Source organism: Lagenorhynchus albirostris, chromosome 10 (assembly GCF_949774975.1).
Source record: "Lagenorhynchus albirostris chromosome 10, mLagAlb1.1, whole genome shotgun sequence".
NCBI lineage: Eukaryota > Metazoa > Chordata > Mammalia > Artiodactyla > Delphinidae > Lagenorhynchus > Lagenorhynchus albirostris.
The window spans coordinates 16,492,533-16,511,047 of record NC_083104.1 but is presented as its reverse complement, the minus strand read 5'-3'; the positions used below and the strand labels follow the sequence as shown (position 1 = coordinate 16,511,047).

General features: G+C 38.6%; 1 protein-coding gene across 1 annotated transcript in view; it reads right to left on the bottom strand.

The window, feature by feature from the left end:
- Nucleotides 1-18,515, bottom strand: part of CNTN3 (contactin 3) — a 313,770-nt gene that overhangs the window by 228,889 nt on the left and 66,366 nt on the right. Inside the window, exon 2 of the mRNA XM_060163886.1 lies at nucleotides 894-1,028. Within this exon, the coding sequence (XP_060019869.1) occupies nucleotides 894-948 (55 nt within the window). The 5' untranslated portion in view covers nucleotides 949-1,028. The remainder of the gene's footprint in view (nucleotides 1-893; nucleotides 1,029-18,515) is intronic.

The window sequence follows — 18,515 nt, the reverse complement described above, 5'->3', positions numbered from 1 at the left end:
ACTCTTCCCCTGTTCAAGAAAATGAAACAAAATGAAGAGAAAGGAAATGCATCAAATGATTTTTTTTTTTTTTTTTTTGCGGTACGCGGGCCTCTCACTGTTGTGGCCTCTCCCGTTGCGGAGCACAGGCTCCGGACGCACAAGCTCAGCGGCCATGGCTCACGGGCCCAGCAGCTCCGCGGCATGTGGGATCTTCCCGGACTGGGGCACGAACCCAAGTCCCCTGCATCGGCAGGCGGACTCTCAACCACTGTGCCACCAGGGCAGCCCATCAAATGATTTTTAAGAGTTGCTTTTGTATGGTGAATATATGAGAATTATTCCTTTTTCTTTCTGTTTTGTTCTAAACTTCAAATTTTCAATATTAACAAATAAAAATTCTATCCTTATTTTTGGTCCCTTAAATAAGTTATTTGCTGAAAGAAAAATAGTATTGTTTTTAAGATTAGATATGAAAATACTGATATTCTTTAAAATCTGTATTTTCCCTTTACACTACAGATTACAAGATTTAGCCATTTTGGTAACAAAGTCATGAATTAACATTCTCAAATTCTGATTAATTGTTATATTCATAACACTACAGTAGATCCATAATATTTTTTGTACCCATGTATCTATTCTTTTTTTATTTGAATTTTATTTTATTTTTTATACAGCAGGTTCTTATTAGATCCATGATACTAAATGCCATTATATTTGTAATGAAAATATAATGGTCTGCAAACATTAGGGAGCACAATGAGAACCCAGTTATCAGAAGAGAAAATTAGAATTTCCTTTCTGGGACAAAAAAAAGACTTGTGGAGGATTAGTTCAACTTTAAAAAATTATTTAACAAATGACTCAAGTATAGTTCTAACTTCAGTTTAGAAGATATAGCTTATTGTTACCTCCTAGGCAGCCAATGAATGAAAGCAGGATCAACTGTTTCCATGACAACATCATCTTTAATTGCCAAAAGCAAGAGTAACTCTTGTCCAGTGTCTGATGAATAGAATGCTGTGTCTTCAGGTGAATCCTTTAATCTGTAAAATAAATATACAAAGAAGTCAGAACTGAAAAAATGAATTGCTTTAAAACATATATTTTCTTCTTTTCATAAAACTGTACCACTCTCAACCACTCAAAATCCCCAAATGAAATTAATCTTTTTTGGTGCAAAAAAGATGTATGATATGTAGATACTTAAAAAACTCTTTATGTAACTGATAGGCAGACAGAGAGGCTTCACGAAATTAGAAATGTTTGACAATACTAAAATATTAAATATTAGTATATTAAGTATTGAAACTTTTGCTAGATAGTAATTACAACATGTAAAATATTACCCTGAAATTGTAATTTTTCTCATTTTCTCTCATGATAATATTTTTGGTTAAACTAAGAGTCAAATCAGCAGATTTGATATCTTGAAACACTGCTTTTCATAGTCTCTGAATCCCTCATAGGCATATAAGTTATAAATAACATTATCAGTGTTCATTTTAAGCCTGTTTTTTCACAAACAATTGCAGAAAGCCCTCAATTACATATGTTGAATTTAAAAAATGCTAATGATGTTAATCATTAGAGAAATGAAAATCAAAACTACAATGAGATATCATCTCACACCGGTCAGAATGGCCATCATCAAAAAATCCAGAAACAATAAATGCTGGAGAGGGTGTGGAAAAAAGGGAACACTCTTGCCCTGTTGGTGGGAATGTAAATTGATACAGCCACTATGGAGAACAGTATGGAGGTTCCTTAAAAAACTACAAATAGAACTACCATATGACCCAGCAATCCCACTACTGGGCATATACCCTGAGAAAACCATAATTCAAAAAGAGTCATGTACCAAAATGGTCATTGCAGCTCTATTTACAATAGCCAGGACATGGAAGCAACCTAAGTGTCCATAGACAGATGAATGGATAAAGAAGATGTGGCACATATGTACAATGGAATATTACTCAGCCATAAAAAGGAACAAAACTGAGTTATTTGTAGTGAGGTGGATGGACCTAGAGTCTGTCATACAGAGTGAAGTAAGTCAGAAAGAGAAAGACAAATACCGTATGCTAACACATATATATGGAATCTAAGAAAAAAAAAATGTCATGAAGAACCTAGGGGTAAGATGGGAATAAAGACACAGACCTACTAGAGCATGGACTTGAGGATATGGGGAGGGGGAAGGGTAAGCTGTGACAAAGTGAGAGAGTGGCGTGGACATATATACACTACCAAACGTAAAATAGCTAGCTAGTGGGAAGTAGCTGCACAGCACAGGGAGATCAGCTCGGTGGTTTGTGACCACCTAGAGGGGTGGGATAGGAAGGGTGGGAGGGAGGGAGACGCAAGAGGGAAGAGATATGGGGACATATGTATATGTATAACTGATTCACTTTGTTATAAAGCAGAAACTAACACACCATTGTAAAGCAATTATACTCCAATAAAGATGTTAAAACAATGTTAATGATGAAAATTGTTCAGTATGAGAATCTTGCAAATGAAACTACTTTATTTTTTGCTTTCCTGAATTTTCATAAACTTGAATGTGCTGGCTGAGAGTAAATAATTGTGTGAATACCCTGTGTCATTTTCAATGGCCATTTGAAACTACCTAAACTGCATGGTTAATGATCAAGTAGGCTGGATGCACACACTTAAAATCAGAGAAACTTTTTCGATTGCTAAAACTCAGCTGGTTCCACACAGGGAAATGACTGACTTTAATGTCAGCCATTTTAGCAGAGGTGTACAACTCTCAGTCAGTAGCCGCTATGGATTGGGCTGTCTTAGCTGTTGCTAAGCAAACGGGAGAAATCTCAGTAGTTCTTAACTATGGGATCCTGCCATGTGATGGGATATATTCAATTAGAATTAAGTGTGTTCCAAATAATAATAATTTCAAGTGTGAAAATATGACATCTTGCAAGTTACATACTTAAAATAATATATTAAATCAGTTATTCCTATAGTAATGCTGCTCTTGTTCACTTGCAATATAATAGACATTCTTGGGGAAGGCGAGGGGAGTAAGTGGTGGAATGGCTAGAATTCCGGGATTTCGGCATAACTCTGACTTGGCCCATGGGACTCTGAAACAGGTGGAAATACAATTGAGAACTACTCCTCTAAGAACTGCAGGTTGGCAACTTACACCATCATGGGATCTGTGACTATTTCTAACCGTCCCCATTACTACAAATTGCAAATGTCTTAGTTTAGTTTCCCCTTAATGCAACCACTGCAAAATGAATTCAAGTGCAAGCAGTTTACTTGAGAGGTGAATGACAAAAACAGTCAGGACCTGGCAAAGTAAGAGAGGGAAAGGAAGGCAGCTGATAAAGGGTAAGATATGAACCCATCAACCCCTGTGTCTAAGTACAGCTTATTCCTTTTGGGGAAACTCTGGAAGTCCAGCCTGTGTAGAACGTATGCCTCAGAGTAATCCCAGAGTTATGCTTCAGTTGTCCAGTTATCCTTGCCAAGGGGCAAGGGATCTGGGGTATTTATACACCAACTCTCATGAGTCATCGTTTGGAGGCTATTTTCAGGGAGTATTAATGATATAGCACTTCTAGCCTCTCATAGGGACAGCAAAATGGCTTCAGAGGCAAAAAAAAAAACAAAACATTATGTCCACTCAAACAATGCATTTGGTGGCAAGTGGAAGTGATGTGTGCACCGAAGTGATAATAGCAAGAGTCACATGTGGTGTCTGTCACGCTGTGCATATGAAACTGAGACATTTTGAAGCTATTTTCAATAGCATTCAGTCCCAGGAGACTTATGGCCAAAATCATGAAATTATTTAAGTATACAAGGAAGGACAGACAGACATTCTACTTCATTCAATAATTACTTCTCAAGCCTTTCCAGTGGTTGATTTTCCCCACTTGGACCAAAGGCTTTCAGATACCTAGCCTGCCTTCCTTTTTCCTGATTAATCAGTAAGACATTTTGTATCCATAATTATTTTCAATTACTAAGTTGAATAATAACTTAAATCATTCTAGATTACACTTAAATATGACAGCCATAACCACCATAACTTCCTTCTAATCATGCACGTGAGGAAACCATAGTCCAGAAATCATGAGAAGAATGACATACACACACATATACACAGTAGAAAAGCAAAAAACTTTTTTAAACTTTTCAAGTAAAATACAATGACAATTATTCATAAAAGGCGTTGGAAACATTAAATGCAGTAATATGATACATGAAATGTCAAATATTCATAAAAAGTTAGGGAGCAGTTGCAAGGTATATTAAAGGCTGGGGACAACGGTTAAGTCTCAAACACAGGAAAGCCTTGAGGAGTAAAACATTATCAAACTAGTATTTCATTCTTTGAGGAGTTAAAGCTATCCATTAAATGGACTTATAAAGAATTTGGTAATAACAAAATAATAGACTTAAAAAGAACAGGTTGTTGGAATTTTCAAGAAGAAAGGACAAACTTTAGCAGAAGATCCTGTAGTAACATCATCACAATCATTAAAATGCATCCATATAAATGTGTGAGGCTTTGCTCTATGTCATACAGAGAACAAAACATATGGTCTATGTTCTAATACTGCAACGGGAAAAGAAAATATTATAAACACTTGTAAGTAGGAAAAGGAGAAAATTACTAGACTGATACATCTTTGAAAGTAGGACCACAGCTTTTCCACCACTGGTTGCTGCAATGTTTCTAACACCCTGTACATCATTTTAGGCTTTTAAGTAATTTTTCTTGCTGAGCTTTAAGAAAAATGAATAAGTCAATTTGGGAGATTAAACCATTTCACTGGTCATCAAGTGAGTGAGAAGCATTTCTACGGAAAGAAAAGATAAGCCACAGCATGGGATCTAGCCACCACTTGAAAATTATTTCAGAAAAATGTATAAGAAGGCATTAAGTAGATGGTAAATTAAAAAAAAAAAGTTATCTTCCCAACAATGCATCCCACAACTAACACGCATATCAGCTACATTTGCAAAGTATAAGTATGTTCAAAGAAGTCCTAAAGTCTTTTTGAAAATTCATTCATTCAATAAATATTTATTAAGCTCCTATTAGGTGCTAGAATTTTAATTCTGGAGGAAGATGAAGATGGGGTTCTCAGATAATTGATGATCCCTGCCCTCATGGAATATACAAACTAATGGGACTGATATATGATTCAATTACTTACAAAGTATATGTAAACTGACCACTATGAAAGGTACAATGAAGGGATAGGAGTTTCTAGTGAAAATCTCAATGAGAACAACCCTCATCAGGAAGGTCAGGAGAAGCTCCTCTGAAGAACTGCAGTGAAATGGAAGAAAAGAGGAGATGACATAACCAGATGTGTGTATGTTTTGCAGGGTGAGAAAAGGAAGAAATTTTCCAGGTATAGACAAAGACTTGGTATGGCCTTGAGTTGGTAAACAGGCTGGTGAGTAGCCACTGTCTGGACCCTCTCCTATCAATTAACCACCCTATCTCCCAGGCTGGCCGAGAACCCCACCCCACCAACTAGACGTACCACCTAAAAATTAGTGACTGGCTCTACAGGGGGTTTCCAGAATTCTGCTCTAGCCCATGTCACTTCTGATTGGTCAGTGCCCATGTCCCTACTGCTGGTTAAATATTTTGGCAATCACCCCTGGGCGTAAAGAATAGAATATGCAAAAGGCCCTGTGGCTTCAGTGTTCATGGCTTATTGTACGAACAGAAAGAAGATTGATGAGATAGAATGCAGATGGCCAAGTTCACTGTGGTGTGAAATGAGACTGCAGATGTATAATAGGGGTCAAGCTTCTATGCCTGGCTAAGAATATTAGTATCAGGATAAAGCCCTTTGAAAACGCAGTACAATTTTAACCAGGAGTTGACATGATCAGATTAACAATGAACATTCAAATCAGACAATATTATAATCTGTATCAGGCTTAAAAGGATAAAAAGACAACACATTTTGCAACACACCAATTTTGTTCTTGCCTTCAAATTCATAGAAGTCAGACGCTAGACAATATTAACCAAACTATCTAATTTAAGAGAAGAAATATGTATATTCCAATAGTCTTATATTGGTTCACACACATAAACATACACACAGGCACACACTGCATAAAGTTCAAAGATAAAAAGAAACTTCACTTAGGAATACTATTTTTAAAAATTATGTTGCTCATTTTTAATCAATGCTAAAGTAGGGCACTGACTTTATAAATAATGAAGGTAATTAATACAGTTGTGACCTGACTTCTCAGTGTTGCCAAGTATTGTCACAGAGAGAAAGGTCATATAAAAGCTCGTACCACTTCTGAAATCACCAAGTTAAAATAAATACAAATGAAGCTACTGAAGCAAGACAGATATGAATCAAAATGTCATCTGCTACAATAAAAATATTCTACTATTCACAGGAATGTTTTAAATCAAAGAAAAAAATAGATACCCTTTAGAATTTTCTCTGCTAATAGACATTTGCTTCTAGGGCTTAAAGCTTAATAAATTCACAACACATTTCTCATGGTGGTCTTTAAAAAGCCCCCAAATTTAGTATATATTAACAACTGTACTATCTATTCTTAATGTCAACTCAGCTAAAAATGCTAGACCTTGGACTTAAAACAAAAAATGCTCTAAATAGTTGTTCCCAGTTGCTTTAAAAGAAGAGATCATTTGTGGCTTTTGTCATACACTTTACAAACGTGCTACTAAGCTTGTGGATCATGAAATACTGATATATATTTATACTGAATATACTACACAGCTCTGAATGCAGTCTTGGCAAATGCTCAGAGTTAAGCTTCTTTATGCGGTGGAAAGTTGAGGTGTGAGAATGATTTGACTTCATTTATATCAGAGTAACAGGTACCTAAGGCGCATTCTCCTTTTCAAAGAGACAAACCCTACAGCAATTTGTTGAGAGGATTGCTGAACACATCTCTCACATCCAAAAAAAACTCACCTCCAACTCTGATATTTGAGACACAAAATCTATTCATGAATATACATCATTCCCAACCTGTACCAAAAAAAAACACAAAAAACCTTGAGCAGATTAGAGCCTTTTAGTAGAGAAAAATATTTAATCATTAATGCATAAAAGTTTGATGCCTATGGTGTTGTATTTTCAGTCTTGTAGAGAAATTAGCTCACTATCGTGGTATATACAACGTAACACCATGGTAGTCAATGAATAAATGAGTTTAACACTTGATAAGACTGCACATCCTGCCAGTTCAGAAATCAGGCTTCACACACCCACTTTGTTTTCATTCAGGATCTGCACGTCTTCCAGAAATGTAGTTGATCTACTCTGCATACTATACCTCTTTCCTGCTTAAACTGAACAGACAGGATGAAATTCACATGAATACTGGGCTCAAAGTCCAACATTCTTGACAACTCCACACACATCCTCCCTACAGTTCCTAAGTGTTCCGCAGCTAAGAAGAGGGGAGAATATAATGTGCCCAGGTTGATGTGACCTTCACACTAACAGTTCTGTATTTACAGTAGCACAATCAACAAATAAGGCGAATGCCAGCTAGAAGCCATTTATCTCATGCTCTTGAGGACACATACAGCCCTTTATAGTCCTTCCTCCAACCCTCAGCACTTTCAACACCTCCCATTATAGTTACAGAGACTATGGCTTTTCTCTCCAACTAGACTACAATCTGCAAAACAACAGTGATTCATAACCTTTTGTAGGTTAAGGTCGTTTTTGAGAAATCAGCCAAATCTATGGACCCTCTTACCTCTCTACTCCAAATACAGATAGACTGACATAAGCTAACTTTTGTTTTGTACACAATTTGTTTTATTACACTGGAAAATAATTTCTTTTACATAGCTATTACATGTGTGTGTACCTCTATATGGGTGTATATATTATATACATATGTGTGTGGGTGTATATATATATGTGTGTATTTGGAGATTTATTTCTTCTTTCTTTGTTCATGCAGAAATTAATGACGACTTCATCAAAATGGAATTAAGTATAAATTATGCAGATTGAAAAGAAAAAAATTATGTTGAAAAATAATTGTTCCTGAGAAGGTCACTGTTGAAAAGCTTGATAAATAGGTTGAAATCATGAACCTGTTTTCGGTATGGAGTAGCATCTCATCTCTGACATCCAGTTAATTTTTTTCTTTTGATCTTTTAGCAATCAGAGTACAAAGGCAGTAGCAAAGCGAATCAGACCTCTTTTGGGGCATACATTGCGGTCGATGAACCAGCCATATAAAAATACTGCCAGAACACCCTGAGGCACCTTATGTTGATTTCAGAGCCTCTTTTTACTTTGTCCTCAACTCAACGAGGTCTTCTCTGGCAACTCAAGAGGTCCTCAACTCAAAGAGAGTTTCACTGATACCACTTCAGAAAAAATTGCTATTCCATTTTTCAGTTGGTTCCACTAATTTCATGCAACTGCAAGGTGAAGACAAAAGACACAGCTACAAAATCATGCCAACCGGTTTCTTGCTTCAAAATATTAGACAAAATGTCCTTATTTCTAAGTATACTTGACAGAGGGTTTACTTCAATTCTCTTGCTTTCCTTTAAGCCTCAAACTAAACGTGGCCATTTCCAGGGCACAATGTTTTTACAAACATCTCTCCAATCATAGGTGACTACTACTTGGCATGCAAGAACAACCCTTGAAGCATGTTGTGTTTTGGAGCAGGTCCAAGTTTTGAAAAGTTGCAGCATCTTCTAATGGAATCTTCATCCTTAAAAAAAATGACTGACACTGTCCAATGCTTTTCCAAGGTAGTCAGAACGAAGGTGCTCTTGTGGGGATTTTTTTTTTAATTTAATTCTTCCAGTGAAAAGAACCCTGCCCTGGGACTTGGACTTTTGGGTCCTACCACATTTAATGATAACTAGAAAACTAAACGATAAGCAAATTCTGCTATATACTTATCCTTGACATTTTCTAACTTAAACAAGGAACAAAATGAACAAAGACAAATTTCCATAATTATAAATGATGCATGGGTTTTCTTCCTTTCTTACTGAATGGGAAATTACTATAGACCTCATGATATGGTAATGAGGAGCAATGTAACTTTCTTAAGCCTACATCACAACATTCCTTGCCACTATATATTTATTTAGAATTTAAAAATACCTTAAAAACCATACGATGCAGGGACTTCCCTGGTGGTGCAGTGGTTAGGAATCCGCCTGCCAATGCAGGGGACACGGGATTGAGCCCTGGTCCGGGAAGATCCCACGTGCCGTGGAGCAACTAAGCCCGTGCGCCACAACTACTGAGCCCTCATGCCATAACTACTGAAGTCCGCACGCCTAGAGCCCATGCTCTGCAAGAAGAGAAGCCACCGCAGTGAGAAGCCTGCACACCCCAACAAAGAGTAGCCCCCACTCGCCACATCTAGAGAAAGCCTGCGCACAGCAATGGAGACCCAATGCAGCCAAAAATAAATTAATTAAATAAATAAATTTATTTAAAAAAAAAAACACCATATGATGCAAATGCTTTTCTACAAAGACAATATTCCAAATATTAGAAAGGAAAATGAACTGTGATATCATTACCTTTTATTGTTTGTTATTTCCCAGATATTGTTTCATACATTAACCCACTTCATTCTATTATCACCCCCATTTTTCAGATAAAGAAACAAAGACACACATGGGTTAAGACATTTACCCAAGATAAATAAAGACAGAACCTCTGTATTTTCAATTATTTTTCACACGATATGTAGCAAATGGAATGTTTATGCAGTCAGATTGTGAGGGAACCATAAAGTATAACCTGATCTTTTATACATTTTTATTTATTTATTTTTTAACTTTTTATTGGAGTATAGTTGCTTTACAATGTTGTGTTAGTTTCTACTGTACAGCAAAGTGAATCAGTTATACGTATAAATATATCCCCCCTTTTTTGGATTTCCTTCCCATTTAGGTCACCACAGAGCACTGAGTAGAGTTCCCTCTGCTATACAGTAGGTTCTCATTAGTGATCTATTTTATACACAGCATCAATAGTGTATATATGTCAATCCCAATCCCCCAATTCATCCCACGCCCCCCTTCCCCCTTGGTATCCATACGTTTGTTCTCTACCTCTGTGTCTCTCTTTATGCTTTGTAAATAAGATCATCTATACCAATTTTTTCAGATTCCACATATATGCGTTAATATACAATATTTGTTTTTCTTCTGATCATTTATATACTTTTAAAGGTTTGTATTAATACAGTTGACAACTGTAACTAGTTCTGTAACTGATACTGCATTAAATTTCAGTTAAATTCATTACATTTTTAACAAATTAAATTTCTTTTATAAAGGGAAAGTACTGGACTATTTAAATAAATAACCCTTCTGCTTTGATTTCAAGCATATACACTGTGATAACGTACCATCCCTATTGCAGGCAAGAATTAAGAAGAATGCAGCAACTCTGGGATTAAATCAAGAAATCTCAAAGATACACTAAGCCACGAATATAAGATACAGCACAATGTGTGAGAAGTATGATGCCTTTCGTACGGAGTCAAAAAATATACACTTATATACATTTATGACGCAAAGAATTTGAAAGAATATTCGAGAACTGGAGAAAGCAGTTGTCTCTGCGAAGGGGAACTGTGTATTTCGAAACAGAAACCAGGTAAACTACTTTTCTCTCTACATTCAATTATATATTTTAAATTTTCTACGATGGCCACATATTGATTTCTCAAAACATTACCAAACATTTTGAAAAAGGGGAAAAAAAATCTCCATTTGTAACATGACAACAGGTTCAAAAATATGTAAATAATTTTGTTGTGAGGGTCAAGTAGAAAGGGGTCAAGCGGTTGAAAAGGGCTAAAAAGTGCTTTGTGGCCAGGAAAGCAGTACTCAGCAGGCAGTCTGGTTGTGCACACTAAGCAAGGCCAGACTTTCTTTGTTTTTTTTTTTTTACTTGTAATTTTGGATAAAGGAGAATGATCTTGGTGAGAAAACTCACATTTCCTGAGTGCCTACTGCATGTCAGGTACAAGCACAGAGACAATATTTTAAAATAAATCATCATCTTTGACCTCCAGGTACTTAAACTCTGAAGAAGCAAACTGACCCAGAAACATTTTAAAACAAGCTTCTGGACCAGAGGAGAGAGGTCTGTAATAGGATGTTAATAGGAAGTTCCTTCTTCAGCCTCCAAGACAGAGCAGTGTTATACCCTAAAGGTGAGGGAGGTGTCAGAACAGGATGAGGAACAAATTTTCAAAGGAGATACTGCAAAGCCATTTGTCTGGCTCTGAAACCCTTGCTCACATCAGAGATGTCTGGAGCCTCAGTAGAGGATTTGAGAAAAGCTTCTTGCGAGAGAATTCTGATGAGTTCTACCCACGCAGGGGGAGGGAGGAGGGTTTCGTTTAAACCCACTGAGGGGGGACATGCTATAAGGAGACCACAGAGAGCTGCATTTTGACGGATGCAGGGGTCTAGGATCACACTAAGGAAAAAGAGTAGGCTAAGCAGAATAGAAGATTGCAATTTATGAAGGAGATGGATCCTCAGAGACATTACGGGTACAGAATGCATGGTGTGTTCTGTGAGCCAGACACCCACCCGGGAGTGCCTGGGGGGATGCAGCTGTCAATCACCCAGAGCAAGAGAATCAGCAGGGTGGGGCAGGGGACACCTTCCACAGGAAAGGTAGGGCATCTAAGGACAGAACCACTGAAAGAAAACACCAGTTCTACACTCCCGGTAAGTCCAAAGTGCCATGATCCTAAATCACAGCAACGGAATTAATCAGGTGAAATGTGCTGCCCCCTCTTCTCTTCCTTTGCAACACAGTAATCAGAACTAGAAACAGCAAGTTAGGAGGAGGAGATGTAGACATACTAGGTGAGAAAAGAAGCCAAAACATTCTTTCTCTGATCGCAGACTTCCCCTCTGCAGCAGCGAAGCAGTAGGGAGGGAGATTAGTTTTATCTTTAAATCAAGTTCTAAGTTGTAGCTATTAAACAGGACAGAATATTCTAATTTCTGGAATGAAATTATGTCAGATACCTAAGCATCACCAAATATGAATTGGACAGGGCTACTGGGGTTTTCTTCCAGGGGCAGAAGAGGAACTAAGAAAAGAAATTCACAGAAAGAACATAAGGGGACAAAGAGAGACAACAAAGTTGCTTGAGGGTCATAGCTCATGAGCTACATTTCTTTAAGGTATAGTTACAGAGAAGGAATAGGAATGCTGGTTAGAAAATGGGAAGACTCTATAGTATAGGTGGCATCTGAGGTCATTCTTAAAAGGGAGGGCTAACCTAGGAGAAAGGTAAGGAGAAAGGTATGGGGAAATGTAACCCCAACGGCAAAACCTAGCACCAGAGGTAATTCATGGGAGCGAGTGAAATGACTCACAGAAAATCCAGAGACAGTGGGCTGAGACAAAAAGATGGAGAAGCCCAGTGTGCAGGGTGTGAGCAGAGGAAGATCAAATCCTTGAGGATGACAGAAAAGGAACATGCCTAGAGGTCCAAAGCAACTCATGCGTGACTGGGTTATGAAAGCTAAGGGTGCATGCAGAGTGTTCAGTTTTGCAAGGGCGTGCTGGAGATCACGGAAAGAAACAGATTGCTTGGGGCTGGGAGTGGGAACAGGGAGTGACTGAAAACAGGCAGGAGGGTTCTTTCTAGGATGATGGAAGTATTCTAAAATTGAGTCGTGGGAATGGTCACACAACTCTGTGAATTTACTAAAATCGTTGAGTTGTACACTAATGTGAGTGCATTTTACGGTATGTAACTTTTACCTCAATAAGGCTACTTTAAAAAAAAAAGGGTAGAAATAAAGAGAGAAAGAGGGCAACGAAGAACAAGAAGGAAAGCTAGAGGGGGAAAAAAGAGAAAGAGAGGCGGTAAATCAAGGCCTGCAAATGCCTTTCGTGATGTCATCATAGCCAGTGCTTGGGAAGCATCAGACTCATTGTGGTGGGTAGAAGTGTGAATAGAGGGCGAGGAATGGAAACAGCTAAAATCAGCTACTCTTTCAATAATTCAGAACAAAAGAGATGGGACTGTGGTTAGAGATGGGTGGCAGGTCGATAGAGAGTCAATGAGGGATATTTCTAAGCTGGAAAATTCTTGAACATATTTATAGACTGAGGGGAAGAATTTAAAACACGGGAAACAAAAGGTACATTTTACGAGGGGAGACAATCTTCCCAGAGTGAACTTGCATGGTAATGACTCTGCCTCAGCCATAATCACATGAGCAAGATTCAAAGTATCGATATATCTTAAAAAGGAAAGAGCAATGATGATTCCCCGCTATTCAATGACTAAAAGAGAAAAGGTGAACTCTCAGGTGGAGACAGTTTCTGGAGCATCTCAGGCTGGTCTCTGTGGCTCTTTATTAGTGTCTCCAGAGGGTCACAGAGCATGAGATGCTCAGCATGTCCTGTCTTCCCATTTTATTTTTATTTTTGTGAGGTAAATTAACTTAGAAACCATAGTTTCACCATTTTCAGGCGCTCTAGAACCCACCCCATTTCCTACTCCGACAGCAGACTCAGATTAAACATTCTAAGCACTGAGATATGTTGAGGAACACTAACAACTAAACATGATATTACTACACTGCTCCAGAGAATCCCCTTATCCCCCAACTAGTTAAACCACAATTCCACAACAACAAGTTCTCGGTAGGTAATAACAGCAAACCCTAAGTACTTACTGTGTACCAGGCAACATTCTAGGTGCTTTAAAAACACATGTAATGTCACAAAGAAGAAACTGTCACCATCCCCATTTTACAGATGAGGTAACTAACGTAGAGAAGAGTTAACCATGCCCAGTTTCACACAGGTGGCCTTGCCTGAGTCTGGTATTACTGAATCAATCCCTAGTTGTGATGATTCTGCCTAATCTATTCTTCATTTACCCTAAGACACAGGTAGAATGTGGTTCTCTGAAGCTTTGTATCTCTGTTCAAAGCTCAGCTAGACATATACACAAGGTGAGGCGATAGGTTCAGACTCCAGGGCAGTGGTTCTCAACCAGGGGACATTTGTCCATGTCTGAGTAGGTTTTCTGTTGTCACAGCTACGGAGTGGAGGGGTGTGGATGTTCCACAGTCATCTAGAGAATGGAGGCCGGGGGCGGAGGCCACTATAATTCAACAGTGCAAAGGACAATTCCCCACAACAGACAATTATCCAACCCGGAATGTCAATTATGTTGGAATAAGAAGCCTCACTTTAGAGCAATTTGGTATCAGAAGACCCTAAAACCAGATTCTGTCCAGCCTGGCTACTTACTGTTCACAACTTTACAGAATAAAGGTCACACTTCAACCTATAGGGTCCTGCTCTCATTCAACCATGAGCCTTGTGGGAAAACAGAATAAAAGACCATGGTGACCCACCTACTTTTTTTTTTTTTTTTTTGCGGTACGCAGGCCTCTTACTGCCGTAGCCTCTCCCGTTGCGGAGCACAGGCTCCGGACGCGCAGGCTCAGCGGCCATGGCTCACGGGCCCAGCTGCTCCGCGGCACGTGGGATCTTCCCGGACCGGGGCACGAACCCGGGTCCCCTGCATCGGCAGGCGGACTCTCAACCACTGCGCCACCAGGGAAGTCCCCACCTACTTTTTCAAAATAAGTTTTTGTTACGAAAAACCCCAATCACATACAAAGTAAACATTATAGGGTAATGAACACTCATATACCTACCAGCAGCTACAACAAATATCAAAAATCTGCCATTCTTGTTTTTTTATAGCTCCACTCACCCCATTTCCCACCTGATTATTATTTTTTAGTTATTTAAGGTATAATTTGCATACATGAACATCTCCGTGTAATTTTTAATATGGAGTTTTGAAGAATTATTTTTATTGTAAAATAAAACAAAGATCTTTCTGATATAAGTAAAACATGAAAAGAGAGACAAATATATGTCTCCATGAACTACTGGATGGCAAATTCCCCTGTATTGTGGCCTCATTTTAAAAGTATCTGCCCTCTTCATTCTCTCTCACATACTCCACCAGAAAGAGCTTCCTTGACATGTAACTTCTAAGTCAGTGTTTTTCAAACTTTAGGTTATGTCCCATTTAGAGGGCTATGAATAGGGTTTTTAAAAAAATTTGTTTGTGTTTGTTATGGGAGCAAATGAGACTAGACTAGACTAAAATTGAATAGAACATAAATGATCAAAATGTACTCAATTTAAATAAGGGTTAGGACTGGCTTCTACAATGATACTATGGAAGGACAACATATTAAGCATTAAGACCTGAAATAACTGGTATTTCTTACTATGAATGGCGGTCAAAAATAGTTTAAAAACATGAGAGGTGGAATGAACACAGTATGTGTGTATATGTGTGTGTATACATATATATGGCATAAATATATATGTATGTGTATATGTGTATGTATATACACACGCAGCTGTATAACCTTGGGCAAGTTACTTGTTACTTAAATCTCTTTTGCCTTTGAATTTTGCATCTGTAAAATGGGGGTGGTAAGTACGTACGTAATTGGTTTATTGTAAGAATTAAATATGATTGTGAGTATATGATGAGCCAGCTCCTTGGTGTCCAAGATCTGAAAGTTACTGCTCTTATTTCAAAGAAATTAAATATAACTGGTACCTTCACTGGAGATAAATCAAAGACTTAAATAAAGTACTAACTCAAACATAGGTCTCTAACTCATTTTAAAGAGACACTAACACCTTATGGACTGCTTACATCTTTTTTTTTAAACACTTGTGCTGCTTGACTGTGTTTTCTCAAGTTGCTTTATCACAATGAATGCAGTGATTCTGACACCTTTAGGAAATGCTAATCGTGGCTGTGAATAGTTATCTGCTTAGCATTCACACCTATTAGGGGCCGTATCTAGGTATATAAAACATCCACTCTATCAACACAGAAGTGTAAATATAAATTGAAGCAAACTGTGATAGCAGCTTGAATTTATATCCACAGTATCAATTTCAGCTGAGGAGACAGAAAGGAAAAGTACCCCGGGCCCCCTCCCCCACTGCAACAAACCTCTATTTGTTATCAAACAAATAAATAATGGTTCGGATGAAGCCCATAGACCACAAGTTGACTGCCTGTATGGAATAATCTGGAATGTAATGACATAACACCATAAGGAAGGGTGGAGCGTGAGAACAGGAGTGCATGTGCCCATCTTAGCCTCAGGGGCTGTCTAATGGTGCAATGAGAGGCCCAGACCTATAGAGCTTTAGATAAGATTTCCTAGTTTTCAAATGTTAGCAAGCAACTATTTAAAACCACAACGCCAAAACATTTGTGTTGACCAAACAAAACATGTCTGCAATTTAGATACAATCCATCTTGAAACCTCTGACCAAAACGCATGCGACTGCTTAAAATTAGGAAAAGCATAACTGATCACTCTGTTGCTCCTTGAGAAATATACAACACTTCATTATTAAAAACATTTCAATATTTTTTCTGATCAGGAATACTTTTTTTTAATTTTGTTTTATCTTTCCATTGGGGGAAGTGTGACAACAAAGGAAAGGATGCATCCCCCTCAGTTTTCAGAGTAGGAGATCTCTGTTATGTGGAAAGTATTCCATTTTATTCAATGAGATGGTTCTCATTCATCCAGTAATGACCTCTGGTCTAAGAACCAAAACTTTGCAAGCAAAGTTTAGAAGGTCCCAAAGACTGTTCCCCTAATGGAGATTTCCTCAGCTCTGGGTACACAGGCTGCCTCTGGCCACAAGAAGCCTCCCTTGTCTACCTAGATGTGCTACACAGATATTAACATTTCTATGCATGCCACATGGGAAATACTAGGGAAGCATTTGTAACTACTGGCAGGAAAAGCTTGAAGACCTTAGTGAAGATTTGGAGCTTCAGCTAAGAGTTGATATAGTTCAGTTCACACAACAGTCATCACTGTGGTTTCATTTCCCCACATAGTTTGATTTAGGAGATGGAAGTGAATTTAACCAAAAAGCTACATGCGGATTTGTAGGTGAAGGTCCAACCCTGAATACCAGGTGCTGTTTCTTCAGCACCTAGAATTCTACCTGGAGCAATACATTTATAATACATATGCTTCTGGGAATGGACTTGTAAGATTTCTGGTTTGTTCAGAACACAGATTCTGCTTATTTCCTGCTTCTCTAGACCCTCCAAATGAAGTCCCACTGTGTGGACATATGAAGACACATTTCATTTTGCAGATCCACAACAAGTTCTGTTCACTGCACCCTCACATTTCAAAATAACAAAAACAAGTCACAGTTTTCATAAACACATACCCAATTTTCTTAATATCCTCATAACACGAGAACCAGAACATTTAAGTTAGTGATAGTGCCAGGTGGGGATGGCACGGAGCTGCTGAGAAGCAGCTGTAAAAAGGGACGGCTGCTTTTCAGTTTTAGGAAATAGCTGCTCATGTCTTTTTATTTTTCATGTTGGCAATTCCTTTTTTAACACGGGGCTGGCCTAACAAAACTTGCCTGTAGACATGATGTGGCCTATAGGCCAGGAATTTGAGGTCTCTGGATATACAGTCACAGGGGAGAAAAGAATAGAATAACAATAGCAAAAATCCTCTTAAGAGAGACGCTCTTCTTCACATGGAGATAAGTTCTGCTGCGCGCACTGCCTGCCTAGCCATTTCCATGCACCCCACTATATGCCCAAAGCCTACTGCAGTGCTTGGCCCACAGCTGACACTCAAAGCAATATGTGTGGAATTAATGAACATCAGATTTAGGGCACTAGTTGCCACACTTGGCTACATATCTGACCATCTGGGGGAGCTAGGCAGAAACGCTGATCCCCTGGTCCCGCTGCACCATAAATTCCAGGCACCAGGCCCAGAACTGCTTGCTTTTTTTTTTTTTTCTTTTTAACTTCCCAAAGTAATTCTGCTGCAGGGTCATTGATGCATACAGGAAGCACTGGCTAGGCCTCAGTGAGCCTCCAAATTCTTGTCCTAGCTGCCGGTGACAAGACTGAAAGGCATCTTCATCTCTGTGGCTACTGTTAACATTTTAAACTTGGTTTGTTTCCCCTGAATATCCCCCTTTCACTAGCTCTGTGATTCCCTGACACAGGGAAGGAGGAGGCAGAAGGGAAAGTTAAAGTTGTTCTCCCAACTAATTGCTTCCAAAAGCACAAGTTGTTTCCAAGAAAACACTGAGAAGATTCAACGAAGGCCTCAGCTGGAAACACTCAAACAGAGAAGGAAGATACTTCCCATTTATGGAGGTCTGGAAGTCTACAGGGGGTGACTAGACTCAAGAGGGAGGAACCCAGAGCTCTCAGGGAGATGAACTTGGGAAAGATGCCAAGAAACAGGAGCTGGGATAGGCAGCCTGACGGGAAGAGACAACCTCAACGGATGAATGACCTATGATCCATCCTTCCAAGTCTTGGTCGTTACCACTCAATTTCCAAGGCACAGGCTCTGTGAAGCCTCTGAGAAATATAACAGGACACCTGGGGAGGCAGGATGAGGGTTTGCCATTAAA